Source organism: Rutidosis leptorrhynchoides, chromosome 8, assembly GCF_046630445.1.
Source record: "Rutidosis leptorrhynchoides isolate AG116_Rl617_1_P2 chromosome 8, CSIRO_AGI_Rlap_v1, whole genome shotgun sequence".
Classification (NCBI taxonomy): domain Eukaryota; kingdom Viridiplantae; phylum Streptophyta; class Magnoliopsida; order Asterales; family Asteraceae; genus Rutidosis; species Rutidosis leptorrhynchoides.
The window spans coordinates 335570347-335588853 of record NC_092340.1 but is presented as its reverse complement, the minus strand read 5'-3'; the positions used below and the strand labels follow the sequence as shown (position 1 = coordinate 335588853).

Below are 18507 nucleotides of genomic sequence, written 5' to 3'. Positions count from 1 at the left end.
CAGGAAATTACAAAAGACGAGTTCGAACTAGGAAAGAAACGAAAGGCTAATGAATTAGAAAATCCAAATCCCGAGTTTAATGAGAATGATGTGGCACCAATTCCACTCAACACTACCACCCCTATCCCCGCTATTCCTATTCGTTCTGTCCCGGCATCCAGTTCTTCAGTCCCACAGCCAAAATATAGGCAGACAGTTAGGATAAGCGTTAAGCAAATCTTTGTGTCTAAACGTCCTAGAAAATAGATCAAACGATGCGCTGCTGTGTCAAACCATGGAACCGAATAATGTTTTGTATAATATTAATAGTGTGGTTTGCTTAATGTTCGATGTAAGATAAGCATATGTAAAATATTGAAGTATGAAATGCAATAATTTTCCATGGTTAAGTATTATTTAGATTGTAGTAATTGATTCTGTACTAAGCTATTAAGTATGAACATTAACGGGTAGGTACTACCCAAGATATAATTATAAAACGCTAATAAGAAGAAAAGGCTTTTATAATAATACCTAGTTCATATTATTAATAAGCTATAATGTACTATAAATACACACTACATCTATAATAATCCATGTGAATAATTATTTTCTTTCATTAGGAAATGGCGCGATTGAATCGAATGACGGAACAAGAACTCGAGGAACTCATCAACCAGCGAGTGAACGACAGAATGTTATGGGTTGAGGCTGCAAGAGCTGCTGCAGTTAATCCAAATCCTCGTGTAGGATGCTCCTACAAGACGTTCCAAGCTTGCAAGCCATCATCATTCAGTGGAACGGAAGGACCTATCGGTTTAACCCGATGGATAGAAAAGATGGAGACGGTGTTCAAAATCAGCGGTTGTGATGAAAAAAACATGACCAAGTTTGCATCGTGCACTTTACAAGATAGTGCACTCACATGGTGGAAGAATTATGTGAAGGCGGTAGGAGGAGATGTAGCTTATGATACTCCATGGGAAGAATTCAAAGCAATGATAATCACCGAGTATTGTCCAAGGAATGAGGTTATTAAGTTAGAAGATGAGTTACGAAGTTTGAAGGTGGTTGGTACTGAAATCACCAACTACAACCAGCGATTCATGGAATTAGTTTTGCTATGTCCTGAATTGGTTCCAACCGAAGAACGGAAGATTGAAATGTACAAAGCTGGTTTGCCCAAAAAGGTCAAGGCAAATGTTACAGCATCGAAACCTAAGACAATTCATGAAGCTATAACCATGGCAAACGAGCTAATGGATCAGGTCATCATGGATAAGAAAGTATCCAATACTGATGTGAAGGTATCAGGTAACAAAAGAAAGTGGAATGGAAATTATGATCGAGGTAACCAACAACAATCTTTTAAGAAACAAGAAAACACGCAAGGTGCGGGTAGTGGTTTAAGCTTTGGTTATAAAGGACAAAATCCTTTATGCAACCGTTGCCACAAACATCACTTTGGTTACTGTAGTGTGTTATGCACCAAGTGTAATCGACAAGGTCATCTTGCGGAAGATTGTAAGGCTCTCGTTACAAATGGCAACAAGACTCCTGCCACCAACGCAAATAGAACTGCTTTGGCTAACATTACTTGTTTTGGGTGTGGAAAACAAGGTCATTATAAGAGCCAGTGCCCGAATCAGAATGGCGGACCTGCACGTGGAAGAGCGTTTGTTATTAATGCTAGAGAGGCACGGGAAGACCCGGAACTTGTTACGGGTACGTTTACCATTAATAACTTATCAGCATCTATTTTATTTGATACTGGCGCCGATAGAAGTTACGTGTGTATAAATTTTTACACTAAATTGAATTGTTCATCATTACCTCTAGATGCTAAGTACTTGATTGAGTTAGCTAATGGTAAGCTAATTAAAGCCGATAAAATTTGTCGTGATTGTGAAATAAATCTAGCTGGAGAAACGTTTAAAATCGACTTAATACCCGTAGAATTAGGAGGTTTTGATGTAATAGTCGGCATGGACTGGATGTCCAAAATAGGAGCGGAAGTTGTTTGTGCCAAGAAGGCAATTCGTATTCCTGGTAAGGATAAAATACCGGTGATGATTTATGGAGAGAAGGGTAATTCAAAGCTAAAACTCATTAGCTGTTTGAAAGCCAAGAAGTGTTTAGAAAAGGGATGTTACGCTATTTTAGCACATGTTAATAAAGTCGAAAAGAAAGAAAAGTGCATCAACGACGTGCCTGTGGCAAGAGATTTTCCTGAAGTTTTTCCGGAAGAATTGCCGGGATTACCTCCATTTAGATCGGTAGAATTTCAAATAGATTTAGTACCAGGAGCTGCACCAGTGGCTCGTGCTCCATATAGACTTGCACCGTCCGAGTTAAAAGAACTTCAAAGTCAGTTAAAAGAATTACTGGACCGTGGATTCATACGACCGAGTACTTCACCGTGGGGAGCTCCAATTTTGTTTGTTAAGAAGAAAGATGGATCTTTTAGGATGTGTATAGACTATCGTGAATTAAATAAGTTAACTATCAAGAATCGGTATCCACTACCGAGAATTGATGACTTATTTGATCAATTGCAAGGATCATGTGTTTATTCAAAAATCGACTTAAGATCGGGCTATCATCAACTACGCGTCAAAGAAGAGGACATTCCGAAAACTGCTTTTCGGACACGTTATGGTCATTACGAATTTTTGGTTATGCCGTTTGGATTGACAAATGCGCCAGCTGTATTCATGGACCTCATGAATCGAGTTTGTAGTCCGTATTTAGATAAGTTTGTTATCGTTTTCATTGATGATATTCTTATCTATTCCAAGAGTGAGCAAGAGCATGAAGAGCATTTAAGATTGATATTGGAGTTGTTAAGAAAAGAACAGCTATATGCTAAATTTTCTAAGTGTGCTTTTTGGTTGAAAGAAGTGCAATTTCTTGGCCATGTTGTTAATAGCGAAGGAATTCAGGTTGATCCAGCAAAAACTGAAGCTATTGAAAAATGGGAGACTCCTAAGACACCAACACAGATACGCCAATTTTTGGGTTTAGCCGGTTATTATAGAAGGTTTATTCAAGATTTTTCCCGAATAGCTAAGCCGTTGACAGCATTAACGCAAAAAGGGAAGAAATACGAATGGACCTCGGAGCAGGAGAGTGCATTTCAATTACTGAAAAAGAAATTGACTACGGCGCCTATTTTATCGTTACCAGAAGGGAACGATGATTTTGAAATATATTGTGACGCTTCGCGACAAGGTTTTGGTTGCGTTCTTATGCAACGGAAGAAAGTTATTGCATTTGCATCCCGACAATTGAAGATTCACGAGCGGAATTATACGACGCATGATCTAGAATTGGGAGCAGTCGTGTTTGCATTGAAGGTGTGGAGACACTACTTGTATGGGGTTAAATTCACTGTGTTTACTGATCATAAAAGCCTTCAACATATTTTTGATCAGAAACAATTGAACATGAGGCAACGTAGGTGGGTCGAGTTAATAAACGACTATGATTGTGAAATTCGTTATCATCCCGGAAAGGCGAACGTGGTGGCCGATGCTTTAAGCAGAAAGGAACGAGAACCAATTCGAGTTCGAGCAATGAATATAAAAATTCGCCTAAATCTCAACTCACAAATCAAAGAAGTTCAACGAGAAGCACTTACTAAAGAAAATAAAGGAAATGAAATAATGAAGAAGTATGAGAAGCAACTCGTTATGCGGGAAGATGGAATTCGATATTTTGCAAATCGTATTTGGGTACCGAAGTTGGGTGGATTAAGGAAGTTGATATTGAACGAGGCACATAAGACAAGATATTCGATACATCCTGGAGTTGGAAAGATGTACCAAGATCTTAAGACGCATTATTGGTGGCCTAATTTAAAAACAGACGTTGCAACATATGTTGGGGAGTGTTTAACTTGTTCCAAGGTTAAAGCAGAACACCAAAAGCCGTCAGGGTTACTTCAACAACCAGAAATCCCAGAATGGAAATGGGACGGTATTACCATGGATTTCATCACGAAGTTACCAAAGACTGCCTGGGGATACGACACCATTTGGGTGATTGTTGATCGTCTCACCAAGTCTGCACATTTCTTGCCTATAAAGGAAACGGATAGAATGGAGAAACTATTACGATTGTATATAAAGGAAGTTGTTTCAAGGCATGGAATACCTATTTCCATTATATCCGATCGTGATAGTAGATTTACCTCAAAATTCTGGCAATCACTACAGGAGGCACTAGGAACTCGGTTGGATATGAGTACCGCATATCATCCACAAACCGATGGACAGAGTGAGAGAACGATTCAGACTCTCGAAGACATGCTCAGGGCATGTGTGATCGATTTTGGAAACGGATGGGATAAATATCTACCGTTAGCAGAATTCTCGTATAATAATAGTTATCATGCGAGCATTGGAGCTGCGCCATTCGAAGCATTGTACGGAAGGAAGTGTAGATCTCCTATCTGTTGGAATGAAGTAGGAGATCGACATTTAACTGGTCCCGAGATCATACACGAAACGACCGAGAAGATAGTACAAATCAAGGAGAGATTGAAAACATCCCGTAGTCGCCAAAAGAGCTACGCCGATGTTCGAAGGAAACCATTAGAGTTTCAGGTTGGGGACATGGTTATGCTAAAGGTGTCACCTTGGAAAGGTGTAATACGTTTCGGCAAAAGGGGTAAACTGAACCCAAGGTACGTAGGCCCGTTCAAGATCATCGAACGCATTGGACCGGTAGCTTATCGACTCGAGTTACCGCAACAACTCGCCGGAGTACATAATACCTTTCACATCTCGAACCTTAAGAAGTGTCTTGCAAAGGAAGACCTTACCATTCCTCTTGAAGAAATCCATGTCGACGAGAAACTACAATTCGTCGAAGAACCAATCGAAATCATGGACCGTGAAGTTAAAAAGCTCAAACAGAGCAATATACCGATTGTTAAGGTTCGTTGGAATGCTAGAAGAGGTCCCGAGTTTACTTGGGAACGAGAGGATCAGATGAAACGAAAGTATCCGCATTTGTTTCTCGATGACGCAAAATAGGTACAATTTTAAAATTTCGGGACGAAATTTATTTAACGGGGAGGTAATGTAACGACCCGCACTTTTTCGATCATACTATACTTATAAGATTAATATTTACATAAATTAAACCTTGCCAACATGATAAGCAATCCAAATTGTCGAGACTTATATTTCCGAAAAGAGTTTTACACAACGTTTGACCGTCTAGTTTGACCGATGATATCACGAACTATACAATATATGATAATTATACGTTTGTGTATATAAATGTATATATACATATTTAACATGATTAATAAATGTTTTAATATCTCATTTTGTATTAATAACAACAAGTTATAAGTATATTTTGAAACTACTAACTTAAGTTTTCAAAACGATAACTATACGTAACGTTATTTGACATAAATACTTAAGACTTATAATGTTATACATATATCGTATAAGTAATGTATTTAATCACTTTTAAGAACTTAAATACATAAAACCATATAAGTGTATTCACAAAAGATAGCTATATTTGAATCCTCATTTCATTTTTCACAAAATTTCTATACGTATACCTAGAGTATTTGTACTCGTATCATACCTAGCTCCTATACGTATTTACTAATAGTAAATACACATCAAAATCACCACCTAACCAGCCATTATTCATGCCCTTAGAGCTAGGTAATTACTTTTGGATGATTACTTGACTAATTACAAAAATACAAACTAAAATTTTGTCATGTTATCCTTAAAGATCACATTTTTAGGAGTATATATGTATCATCATTTTTGATTCATTTTTACTTCAATCTCTTAACTAAAAACACACACTCTTTCTTACTCTCTAAACTCCATAACAATCCAGCAAAGTTCCATAAAGATCTAGCTTCAAAAACCATACTAAAACACCATAAGAAAACCATACAAAAACACTTCAAGAAAACCCTCCAAGAACACCAACTTACTTCCAATCTTTCATCCACTTCTATCACCCTTTTGATTCTAGCTTCTTACTCCTCTTTTACAGCAATCTTGTCCAAGTAACTTGAGGTAGTAACTATGTTCATAACCTTATTCGATTCATATATATATAGCTATCTTATTTTGTGGTACAAAAGTTTAACAACAAGAACATAGTTTGAATGTTTTCAAACTTGTTTGCAAACTAAATAGATCCTTCTAACTTAACTTTTAAAATACTTCAAGACATGTAACATAACTTATTTATATGTTAATTTAACAAGGTAAAACTTGGTTTTTCAAAGTATAAGTATTTTTGGAAAAATGGTCATTAAATGATTTTGTTGTAACAAAATGTTTAACTTCATATGTTTCACTAAACTTTCACTTATGCCGTATGATTTTGAATACAAACCAAGGTATTTACAGTTCATAGTCTTAAAGAAGAACTCGATCCAAGAAGATGGCAATTTGAATCAACGAAAACGGACTTGTAACGAAGAAACTATGACCGAAACAAAATTGGCTATCCTAGACATTTTCAACTACGGGATCAATTGGAAAAAAATGATATAAATCACATATTTCTAAGATAACATGATATTTTATATATATGTACTTATAATTCAATTTTATATGGTTCAGGATCACCCGTAAACAACACGAGAAGATTAATCATAAGATCCCATGATTGTACGCAACACGTCATTTGACAACACCGGTACTTTATGTACGCAACACGTCATTTGACAACACCGGTACCATGGGTCAAGATTAATCTCGACCAATACATATACGATGGGGTTTTATTTATTTCGTTGGGGGTTTTGTTTATTGCGGGTATATTAAACATCTAAAAATGAACCATTAAAAATTGAATTACTAACATCGGAATGCTAACTACGGACTAAGGAAATATTCAAAATATTAAAAGTATAACAAGTATATATATATAACGTTTGTTTTAAAATGAAAACATATTGATATATTATATATGGATAGGTTCGTGATATCAACCGGAAGACCGAGTCAAAATATATATATCATCAAGACAAGAGTGAGTATATAGTCCCTTTTTAAACTTTAAATATTTTTGGGCTGAGAATACATGCGCTATTTTTTATAAATGATTTACGTTATGGACACAAGTGACTAAAAAATACGTTCTACATGGGTTTGAATCAAAAATCCCCTAGCTTGGTAACTTTAACTATTGGTTTATGAACTGGTAGGCGCGAATCCTAAAGATAGATCTATCGGGCCTGACAACCCCAACCGGACTGGACGACCAGTATTCAACGGTTGCACAGTACTTCGTTTTGTGACTACACTTGGTACGGTGTAGTAAGATTTCATATTAAAGGGAATATGCGACGTGAAAATGTTAAGTATGGTTACCAAGTGCTCAACCACTTAGAATATTTTTATTAAAATGTTTATATACGAAATCTTGTGGTCTATATATATATATTGCTGTGCACTAAACCTATATCTCACCAACTTTATGTTGACGTTTTTAAACATGTTTATTCTCAGGTGATAATTAAAGCTTCCGCTGCATTATGTTGAATCTAAGCAGGATCATGCGTACTCATATTTGTGTCAAAAATAAAACTGCATATCCGAGGACGTGTGTTGTAAAATATGCTAGAAATCGTGTTGTTATTATCATTTGTAAAGTTTGTAAGTCGAAGATTATCGTTAAACGATAATCATCTTTTTATTGTCTAAAGCTTGTAACAAAAATAATGGTTTGGTTTGTAATGTATAATATATGCAGTTTTCCTTTTTAAAAATGTCGCATATAGAGGTCAATACCTCGCAATGAAATCATACGTTATCTAACACGTTCTTATGGTTAAGGACGGGTTATGACAGATTGCGTGTATTGTACATGTTGGTTGCATGTTAAACGAGGGGTACTTATTATAAACATTAAAGTTTAGTTACCAGGGTTCTCAACTTTGTAGAACCGATTGATAAACGTTTCGGATGAAACAACTGAAATCTTGTGATCCACCTTTTATTTAAAACATAATGATAAATGTTTTGAATAAAACAACTGAACTTTTGTAATCCACATTGATTTACGGATTATGTGTAATATTAAAACTATGAACTCACCAACCTTTGTGTTGACACTTGAAGCATGTTTATTCTCAGGTTTCTAGAAGTCTTCCGCTGTTTGCTCATACGTGATACAAGTTATGTGCTTGGAGTCATACATGCTATATACAAGAAACTTGCATTCATCAAACCATTACCATGTATCTTATTTTGACTGTATTGTCAACAGATGTATTATTGTAAACCATTTAAATGGTGATTGTCTATACGTAGGAATCATCAGATGTAAAAAAAACCTGGAATTTATATATTCATTTATGAAATACCTTTTCAAACGAATGCAATGTTACAAAACGTATCACATAGAGGTCAAATACCTCGCAATGAAATCAATGAATGACGTGTTCGTCCATATGGATTTGGAGCGATCGTCACAAATAGGATTCCGGTTAGAGTTGAACTTGATAAAAAAAAAGTATCGACTTAGACAACGTGAGATGTCCCATGTGTAATGATGATGTCTAGACGGTTGAACATGCACTGATTTTTTGTAAGTATGCGTTGGAGGTTTGGGATAGAGTTTTTAAATGGTGGGGGATCGGGAACTTTTCTAATTGGAGCATCAATGAAATCTTGAACGGGGAGGGTTGCGGAGTTCAGTCCTCAAAGGCTAATAAACTATGGCAGGCTATTGAATGGGTTTGCGGGTATTTCATTTGGAAGAATCGAAACCAAAAGGTTTTTCGCAATAAAATGTGGTCCGTTTCGAGCTTGGTGTATGAGATTAAATCAGATCTTTTGAATGGGTTGCTAGAAGAGCGAAATCGCTTAACATCGAGTGGCATCAATGGCTTGTTAATCCTCGTTTTTATCTCGAATTCAACACTCGAAGGATGGGAATTGGCTGAGTTTCTGTCTGCTGCTATAGACGATTAGTAGAATACATGTAAATTGCAATGTGTAATCTTATATTTGTATCCTCTGTCATGCTCCTGTAAATGCATATATATATATATATATATATATATATATATATATATATATATATATATATATATATATATATATATATATATATATATATATATATATATATATATATATATATATATATGCATGACAAAGGTTTTGTTTTTGCTGTAATGTTTTTAGTAGTTTTTGTTAATAAAAGTTGACTTTTCCAAAAAAAGGAAAAGATAATAACTAGACTCCTAAAATTTTGGATCACAACTCTACTAATCCCACGATCTTCCAAACGTTCACAATCGGACCCATGTTCCCTTTTTACTCGGTCCAAACTAATGCCATGTCAACAATTGCACTTACATGTATGTTAATGATTATCGAACCAAGTGGACAAAAAACTATTAGTTTCAGATATGCATATGCAAATGTGGTATAAGAACTCAACAACAAGGTGAAGAATGTTATAATATATAAATATATATATATAAATGGATAGTCAATTATTGATACACAAAAGTAATATTATTGTATTACCTAAACTTGTGATATTTTTGCTATAAATAGCCATGAATGCAAGCATTAAACTTGCACCATTTCTCACACTTACAAAGTGTTTCTTTCTTTCTCTCCATTATCATCTTTGTTCTTACACTTCATTATTAGTATTCTAAATCAAGAATCAAATCACTAAAGGTAGTTATAAGCCTACTAAATTATAACATCAAGAATCAAACCACTAAAGGTAGTTATAAGCCTACTGAATTATAACACGTTATCAGCACGATAATCTTAATACTAATTATGGTTGGCTCTGCCACCTAAATAATATATGGTCGACACTGTCGTCTAATTATCATTTATGTTACTAACATTTATATTTCAATTATCTAACATTTATATGGCCGACACTGTCGCCTAATTATCATTTATGTTACTAACATTTATATTTCAATTATCTAACATTTATATGGCCGACACTGTCGCCTAATTATCATTTATGTTACTAACATTTATATTTCTATTATCTAACATTTATATGGCCGACACTGTCGCCTAATTATCATTTATGTTTACTAATATTTATATTTATGTTATATAACATTTATTAATGATTGCTTACATATGGTCGACACTGTCACCTACTTATCATTTATGTTATATTAAATTTATGTTTAATTTTTATATACTTATGAATATAAAGTGACTATAATTTATCATGTTGTTTGTTTTAATAGAAAATGTCGAATCTGGAAAAGCTTAAATTTACTCCTTTAGAATCAACTGGAAACAACTACATGCCATGGGTTATAAAAGTAAAAATGCATCTTAAATCAATGGGTATTCTTGAAGCCATAAATGAAAACAACACTTGTTCTGAAAAAGAACAAGCAACGGCATGTTGCTTTATTCATCAACATATTGATGAATGCTTACAAAATAATTATGTGACTGTAGAAGATCCCCATGTTTTATGGGAAGGTCTCAAAAGCAGATTCAATAATCAAAGAGAAATTTTACTTCCAGCTGCTATGGAACAATGGAGAACATTAAGGTTCCAAGACTTTAAGAAAGTAAATGAATATAGCTCAGCTCTGTATAATACATGTTCACAACTTAAATTCTGTGGACATGAAATAAGTGATGCAGACATGATGGAGAAAACTTTCTCCACAATGAATGCTGCAAACATCACAGTGCAAAGAAATTTGAGAATGCTAAAGTTCAAAACATATCCTGAACTTAATTCATATCTCTTAGTTGCAGAGCAAAATGATGAGCTATTAATGAAAAATCAACAATCCCGTCCTACTGGTACACTTGCAATCCCTGAAGCAAATACTGCAAATAATTATAAACAGGGACAAGGACGCGGGCAAGGTCGTGGTTATAATAACCATCACCATCATCATGCCAAAAGCCATAACTATGGTAGAAACCATCCTTATGGTAATGGTAATGGGCGAGGACGTGGTCGTGGTCGTTGCCGTGGTGGTCAAAGAAATAATAATCCACGAAAATATAAATATCAACCACAAAACAAGCCCACTAAACAAGATGTTGAAGAAAATTCTTCTAAAAATTCTGAAGAATCTTGCTACAGATGTGGTAGAATGGGCCACTGGGCTAATACTTGCCGAACATCTAAACATCTTGTTAAGATGTATCAGGATTCGCTGAAAGATAAAGAAAAGGAAGTAAACTTTGTGGATAACGTCGATCCAACAGTCACTGAGAAACCATCTGATTTATATGAAGATTTCTTGAATGTTTAAGTTGTGTGTCTTTCGAAAAATAAACGATTTAATATCGTCTGTCTTTGTCATTATGTTTGCTAAATGTTTCAGTACTATCTATTTGCGTTTAAAATATTGTGTAATATTAATGTACTCACTATTTATTTCTTATATATGAAGTTCAATATGAATTTTGCTGGAATACAACATCAATCAAGTGGTGGAGATCTCTGTATAGCAGACAGTGGAACTACACACACTATACTTAAATCCGAGAAATATTTTATTGATCTAAAACCAACGGAAGGAACTATACATACAATATCAGGACCTGCTAACTTGATAAAAGGGATAGGAAAGGCAAATTTCATACTACCAAATGGTACAAAATTTTTAATAAATGATGCCTTATTTTCTCCCAAGTCAAGCAGAAATTTATTGAGTTTCTCCGACATATACCTTAACGGGTATGATTATCAGTCAGTGACAACAGAAAATGAGAAATATTTAAGTATCACTGACAAGAGTCATGTGGTTGAAAAACTGCCAAGACTTAGTTCTGGATTACATTATACACATATAAATGTACCAGAAATACATATGGTAGTTAACGAAAAATATATTGATCCTGGTGTATTCAGTTTATGGCATAACAGATTAGGCCATCCAGGATCAACAATGATGAAAAGGATTATTGAATGTACTCATGGACATCCACTAAAGGATAGAAAAATCCATCATGATACAATGGTTCCATGTACATCTTGCTCTCTTGGAAAATTGATAACTAGACCCTCACCACTTAAGGTTGAGAAAGAATCACCAATGTTTCTTGAAAGAATTCAAGGTGATATATGTGGACCAATTCATCCACCATGTGGACCATTTAGATATTTCATGGTTCTAATAGACGCATCTAGCAGATGGTCTCATGTTTGTCTGTTATCAAGCCGTAATGTGGCATTTGCAAAATTTCTTGCCCAAATTATTAAATTGAGAGCTCATTTTCCTGATTACACCATTAAAAGGGTGAGACTTGATAATGCTGGTGAATTTACATCTCAAGCATTTAATGACTATTGCATGTCTATAGGAATTGTTGTTGAACATTCTGTTGCTCATGTGCATACACAAAATGGTTTAGCCGAGTCATTGATTAAACGTTTACAGTTAATCGCTAGACCATTGATAATGAGAACAAAACTCCCTGTATCTATATGGGGTCATGCAATTTTACATGCTGCTGCATTGATTCGCATCAGACCAAGTGCAAGTCATAAATATTCCCCCCTACAACTTGCTTTTGGTCAAGAGCCAAATATTTCCCATCTTAGAACATTTGGTTGTGCAGTGTATGTTCCAATTGCGACACCACAACGTACAAAAATGGGTCCTCAAAGGAGGTTGGGAATATATGTTGGATATGAAACATCTTCAATATTAAGGTATATTGAACCTATGACAGGTGACGTTTTTACAGCACGTTTTGCTGATTGTCATTTTAATGAAACATTGTTCCCTAGATTAGGGGGAGAAATGAAAAATAAAGAAAATGATGTTTCATGGTGTGAACCTCAATTAAAGTATCTTGATCCTCGCACAAAAGAATGCGAGACAGAAGTTCAAAAGATAATGCATATACAAGAACTTGCAAATCAATTGCCTGATGCATTTACAGATACAAAAACGGTGACAAAATCATATGTACCAGCAGTAAATACTCCAGCTCGAATTGAAATTCCAAAAGCTGGCAATAACGTCACTCATGAATCTTTGCCACGTCAGAAACGTGGAAGACCAATTGGTTCAAAGGATAAAAATCCTCGAAAAAGAAAATCAGCTGATAATGAAGTAAAAGAAAGTGTTCAAGAAGAACCACAAATCAGTACTCCTACTGCAGAGGAGATTGATGATGTCAATACAGAAATTGCAATCAATTATGCATATTCAAAAATATTATGGAACCGAAATGAAATGAAAAATCTTGATGAGAAATTTTCATTTAATGTTGCATATGACATCATGAATAATGATGATGATCCAGAACCAACATCTATGGTTGAATGACAAAATAGACATGATTGGGCTCAATGGAAAGAAGCAATACGAGCTGAATTAGAATCACTCAATAAAAGAAAAGTTTTCAGATCCATCATTCTCACTCCTAAAGATGTGAAACCTGTAGGATACAGATGGATTTTTGTCCAAAAAAGAAATGAGAAAAATGAAGTTACAAGGTATAAAGCTAGACTTGTAGCTCAAGGTTTTTCTCAAAGACCGGGAATTGATTATGAAGAAACTTATTCCCCTGTTATGGATGCAATTACTTTTAGGTACTTAATCAGTCTGGCAGTTTCTAAAAATTTAGAAATGCATCTCATGGATGTTGTGACTGCTTACCTATATGGATCACTTGATAGTGATATATATATGAAGATACCTGAAGGATTTAAGGTACCAGAAGCATCAAATGCAAAACCCAAAGAAATGTATTCGATTAAATTACAAAGATCTTTATATGGGTTAAAACAATCGGGACGTATGTGGTATAACCGATTAAGTGATTACTTGATAAGCAAAGGGTATACAAATAACCTTACTTGCCCTTGTGTTTTCATTAAGAAAACAACATCCGGATATGTGATCATAGCTGTTTATGTTGATGATCTTAACATCATAGGTACAAATAAAGAGATCTATGAAGCCATTCAACTTCTAAAGAAAGAATTTGAAATGAAAGATCTCGGAAAAACCAAGTATTGCCTTGGTTTACAAATTGAGCATATGCCTAATGGTTTACTTGTACATCAAACAACATATACTGAAAAGATTTTGAAACGTTTCAATATGGACAAGGCAAAACCATTAAGTACTCCTATGGTTGTTAGATCACTCAATGTTGAAACTGATCCATTTCGTCCATGTGAAGATCATGAAGATATTCTTGGACCAGAAGTACCATATCTTAGTGCAATTGGAGCTCTTATGTATCTTACAAATTGTACAAGACCTGACATTTCTTTTGCAGTTAATTTGTTGGCAAGGTTCAGCTCTGCTCCTACCAAAAGACACTGGAATGGGATCAAACACATATTTCGATACCTTCGAGGAACTACTGATTTAGGATTATTTTATTCTAACGAATCAAAACAAGATTTGGTTGGTTATGCTGATGCAGGTTATTTATCTGATCCACATAAAGCTAAATCTCAAACTGGATATGTATTCCTAAATGGAGGTACTGCAATATCATGGCGTTCTCAAAAACAAACACTTGTTGCTACATCATCAAATCATGCCGAAGTGATTGCATTACATGAAGCTACTCGGGAATGTTTTTGGTTGAGATCAATGACACAAATCATTACTGATTCTTGTGGACTAGAACGCGATAAAAGTCCAACAATTATCTATGAAGATAATGCAGCTTGCATAGCACAGATGAAAGAAGGGTATATCAAAAGTGACCGAACCAAACACATACCTCCTAGATTCTTCTCATACACTCAAAATCTCATTAAGGACAACGAGATTGAAATGAGATATGTTCAATCCAGCAAAAACTCTGCTGATCTTTTCACGAAAGCACTTCCATCTGCTATTTTCAGAACACACGTTCATAACATTGGCATGAGACATGTTCAAAAGATGTAACAACCGAAGCGATTTCTACTTGAGGGGGAGTCAACTCCATGCTGCACTCTTTTTCCCTTAGCTAAAGTTTTTCCCACTGGGTTTTCTTTAGCAAGGTTTTTAACGAGGCAGTAACTTACAGTTGATCTTCAACAAACAAAATTGCTATCCAAGGGGGAGTGTTATAATATATAAATATATATATATAAATGGATAGTCAATTATTGATACACAAAAGTAATATTATTGTATTACCTAAACTTGTGATATTTTTGCTATAAATAGCCATGAATGCAAGCATTAAACTTGCACCATTTCTCACACTTACAAAGTGTTTCTTTCTTTCTCTCCATTATCATCTTTGTTCTTACACTTCATTATTAGTATTCTAAATCAAGAATCAAATCACTAAAGGTAGTTATAAGCCTACTAAATTATAACATCAAGAATCAAACCACTAAAGGTAGTTATAAGCCTACTGAATTATAACAAAGAAGATTTTCACCCATCAAACCATTAGTTTCAGATATGAAATTTCTGTGCAATATTGGAGGCTCATTCGGGCCAAAAAAGTTGCAAGATTTCATGAGATAAAAAAATAGGGACTGATTCGTACACCACTTGAAATTATCCATACACCACTAAATATGCTTTAGAGAGTTGTACAGTACAAAACTGTATTGCATATTTAGTGGTGTATGGATAATTTTGGTGGTGTACGAATCAGCACCCTAAAAAAATACGCATGATCTCTCCAAGTGTTCACTATTATTTTTGGTTTTGGAAAACTTTTAATTTTGTTTCTAACACTTGTTGACACATATGCCCTCACATGCATGCCACATGTGAGGGTTAACCATTAAACTTTAACTATAATTAGTTTAGGGTGCCAACCACGATAATTAAATAAAATTGAGGTACCAACTACGCAAAAAAAAAAAATTAGGTGTTAATGCAAATGTGAACAAATCACAAGTACCAACGGCGTAATTTTTTCTATAATATTAATTTCGCAATGAATGTTTAACCAATGATTATCATTCAAATAGATAATGTGACACATTAGCAAAACCCCATTTCTGAAATGAAACTCATTCAAAGAGATAATAGCAAAAACTTTTTTCTAACGTTACAAACTCGCCGTATCTCATACACTAAAATCAAATTCATGCCTACATGTTAATAGAATTCCAATACACTCATAACAAGGAACATAACACATATATGAAAGGCTTCATATACCATTTCAAGCTCACACTACTTAACATCTACTGCACGCTCTTCTTGCGCCTTGTGCTGATCTTCGTCATCATAAGAATTCGCCGAAACTAATCCGCTTTTATACAACATTTCAAGTTCACTAAAATAAGTGCACACTTTACTCTTAGTACCACTTCCCTTCTCATTTGACCGTCTATAATACTTATTCATATTTTCCCATTTTTCTTTGCACTTTTTAGGCGTTCGATGATACCCCATTCTACACAATCTAGCAGAAACTTCTTCCCAAATTGACCGATTTGGTCCAGCTCCATTAAAACTCTGATTCACAGCAGCTCGAACCGTTATGAGCGCCTGCACTTCAGATTTTGGCCATCTCCTGTTATTTGACTCAAAGTCAACCCCATTACTTTTTAAATTAACATCACCTGCATCAAACTTCAATATTTGTTCATTTTGATTCTCAACTTGTTTACCATTAAACAAAGCATCATTCGGATTGGGGGTTTGGACTTCATTTTGATTTGGGGCATCGGGAAAATTGGGGATTTTGACATCTTGACCCAATGACTTTTGAATAAATGAAATTAGGGCTAGGCTGTGAGACATTTCTTGCTTTCGAGCCTGCTCGTGTTTTCTTGCTCTTTCGATCTCCTGTTGTTTCCATGCCTGTTCACGCATGATACTCTCGGTTTCCTTTTTTTCTATTAGCTCAATCAATTGTTTATGCATCTCTTCTTGTTTCTCCAAAACTGTGTTCATCATGTTTTTGACGAATGACTTGAGCTTTTTATGAGACTTTCGTTTCCTGTTTTTCTTGTTTACGGGTTCCTTGACCGCATCTTGCGATTTGCTGATTTCGCTCGATGATGAACTGAAACAAGATAAAGAACTTGGGTAATTCACTAGTCCAACCATCAGTTTATAAATATAATTCTAATAACTACACATTCTAGCACTGTTTACAATTTATGCTTACTATTGGGCTCAATGTGATTTAGTAAATGTAACATCATTTTGAAAACAAAAGCTAAAAGACATCAAACAACACCCACTTAACAAAAGGCCTTCACTTTATAATACCTTATAGATACTTACAGTTTGCTTGTAATACAAACATATATTTATTAAAAAGAAATCAAGTCTAGTTAACAAGTGGCATCACATAACTCATACAATCATACTTCTAAACAAAGTTGCATTAGATTCCCATTAACTAAGTCAAACAAGCAATAACTGAAAACAGCATAACATGATCAAATAGATGCAATCTAACTGGTGTAACTACATCTAGTGAGTCTAGTCTACTACTGAGTAATATATATATATATAAAACCCCAATTGCTATTTCAAATGTGCAAGCCAAAAATGTAATATAACATTGATTCATACAACTCTACACATAGAGAGAAAAAAAACAATCTTTTTAACAATACAAGAGATGTTTTTCAAGAATCCCCTGTTTCATAACACAAAATTGGTTGGACACATGTCCAGTACAAAATCCAAATTGAGTGCTAACCTTTGCACAAATCCGTATTTCCAACAAATTATATTACAGTAACAGTGGTGAAAAGTGAAATTTTAAAGAAAGGTAAAGCCTTTATTAATTTAAAAAGAAAAAGCCCAAATTGCAAATAAACAAGCAAAATAATACGAAGTTTAATTATAAAAAATAAAAAAAGTTACCTCAATGCATCTTCATTATTAGACGATGGTAAAGGTAAAGGAGGAAAAGGTTGCGGGGTAGTAAAATTAGCATCATCATTAGCAGCAGCAGCAGCAGCAACAGGTTGAATTTGAATTTGTGTATTATTAAAAAAATCAGAGTCAGAGGCAGGGTGCCAGGTGAGGGGTTTGGCATCATCTGAAGTAAAACTGGTGCGTACGGTGCACCTAATTGGACGGAGTTTTTGGGGTGGGTGTGGAAGATAATGATTGTGGTCAGCTGAAAGTTTATTATGCTGATCGGGTGTATCTGAGAACACAACCACGTTGCTGTGGTCGCCGCCGGTGAACACTTCCATTTTGGGTGAAAGATAAAAAGGTAAAGCAGGTGGTGGTGTGCTGTGGTGATAGATTTTTGAGTGGGTAGGTAAAAATTAAAAACCCTGATGTGGTTAATTTTCTAGTCATTATTTTATTGTTACAAATATTTAAAGTATTTACCCTAGCCCACCCTACTTTCTCCCACTACTGGGCCTCGAAATGAATCAAAGTTTTTAGTGAACGACTGTAAACTCGATCAATCAAGAGTTTACTACATTAGGTTCTATCTCTAACTTTGTCTTAACTCTTAACTCTTAACTCTGACCTGATTAATATAATTTTTTTTTTATAAAGCGTATTCACCTGATAAATATAACCTGGTTAATATTTTATCATTCGGTATTTAGCCCAGCCAACATGTGTTCATCAGTTCGGTTTTTGGTTTT

At 34.8% G+C, this 18507-nt stretch overlaps 1 protein-coding gene across 1 annotated transcript; it reads right to left on the bottom strand.

Annotated features, from left to right (window-relative positions):
* Positions 1–15933: 15933 nt before the first annotated feature.
* On the bottom strand, positions 15934–18285 carry LOC139862925 (trihelix transcription factor GTL2-like). The gene is made up of 2 exons (XM_071851551.1): positions 17762–18285; positions 15934–16946 (listed from the first exon to the last, which is right to left on the bottom strand). The coding sequence occupies exons 1-2, from the start codon at positions 18097–18099 to the stop codon at positions 16109–16111; spliced, it is 1176 nt and encodes a 391-aa protein (XP_071707652.1). The 5' UTR covers positions 18100–18285; the 3' UTR covers positions 15934–16108.
* Between the last annotated feature and the right edge of the window lie 222 nt (positions 18286–18507).

Coding starts and splice junctions, on each gene's coding strand:
- LOC139862925 (XM_071851551.1), bottom strand. CDS start 18,099: ATGGAAGTGTTCACCGGCGGCGACCACAGCAACGTGGTTGTGTTCTCA. Junction 16,947..17,761: donor AATAATGAAGATGCATTGAG/GTAACTTTTTTT, acceptor ATCTTGTTTCAG/TTCATCATCGAGCGAAATCA.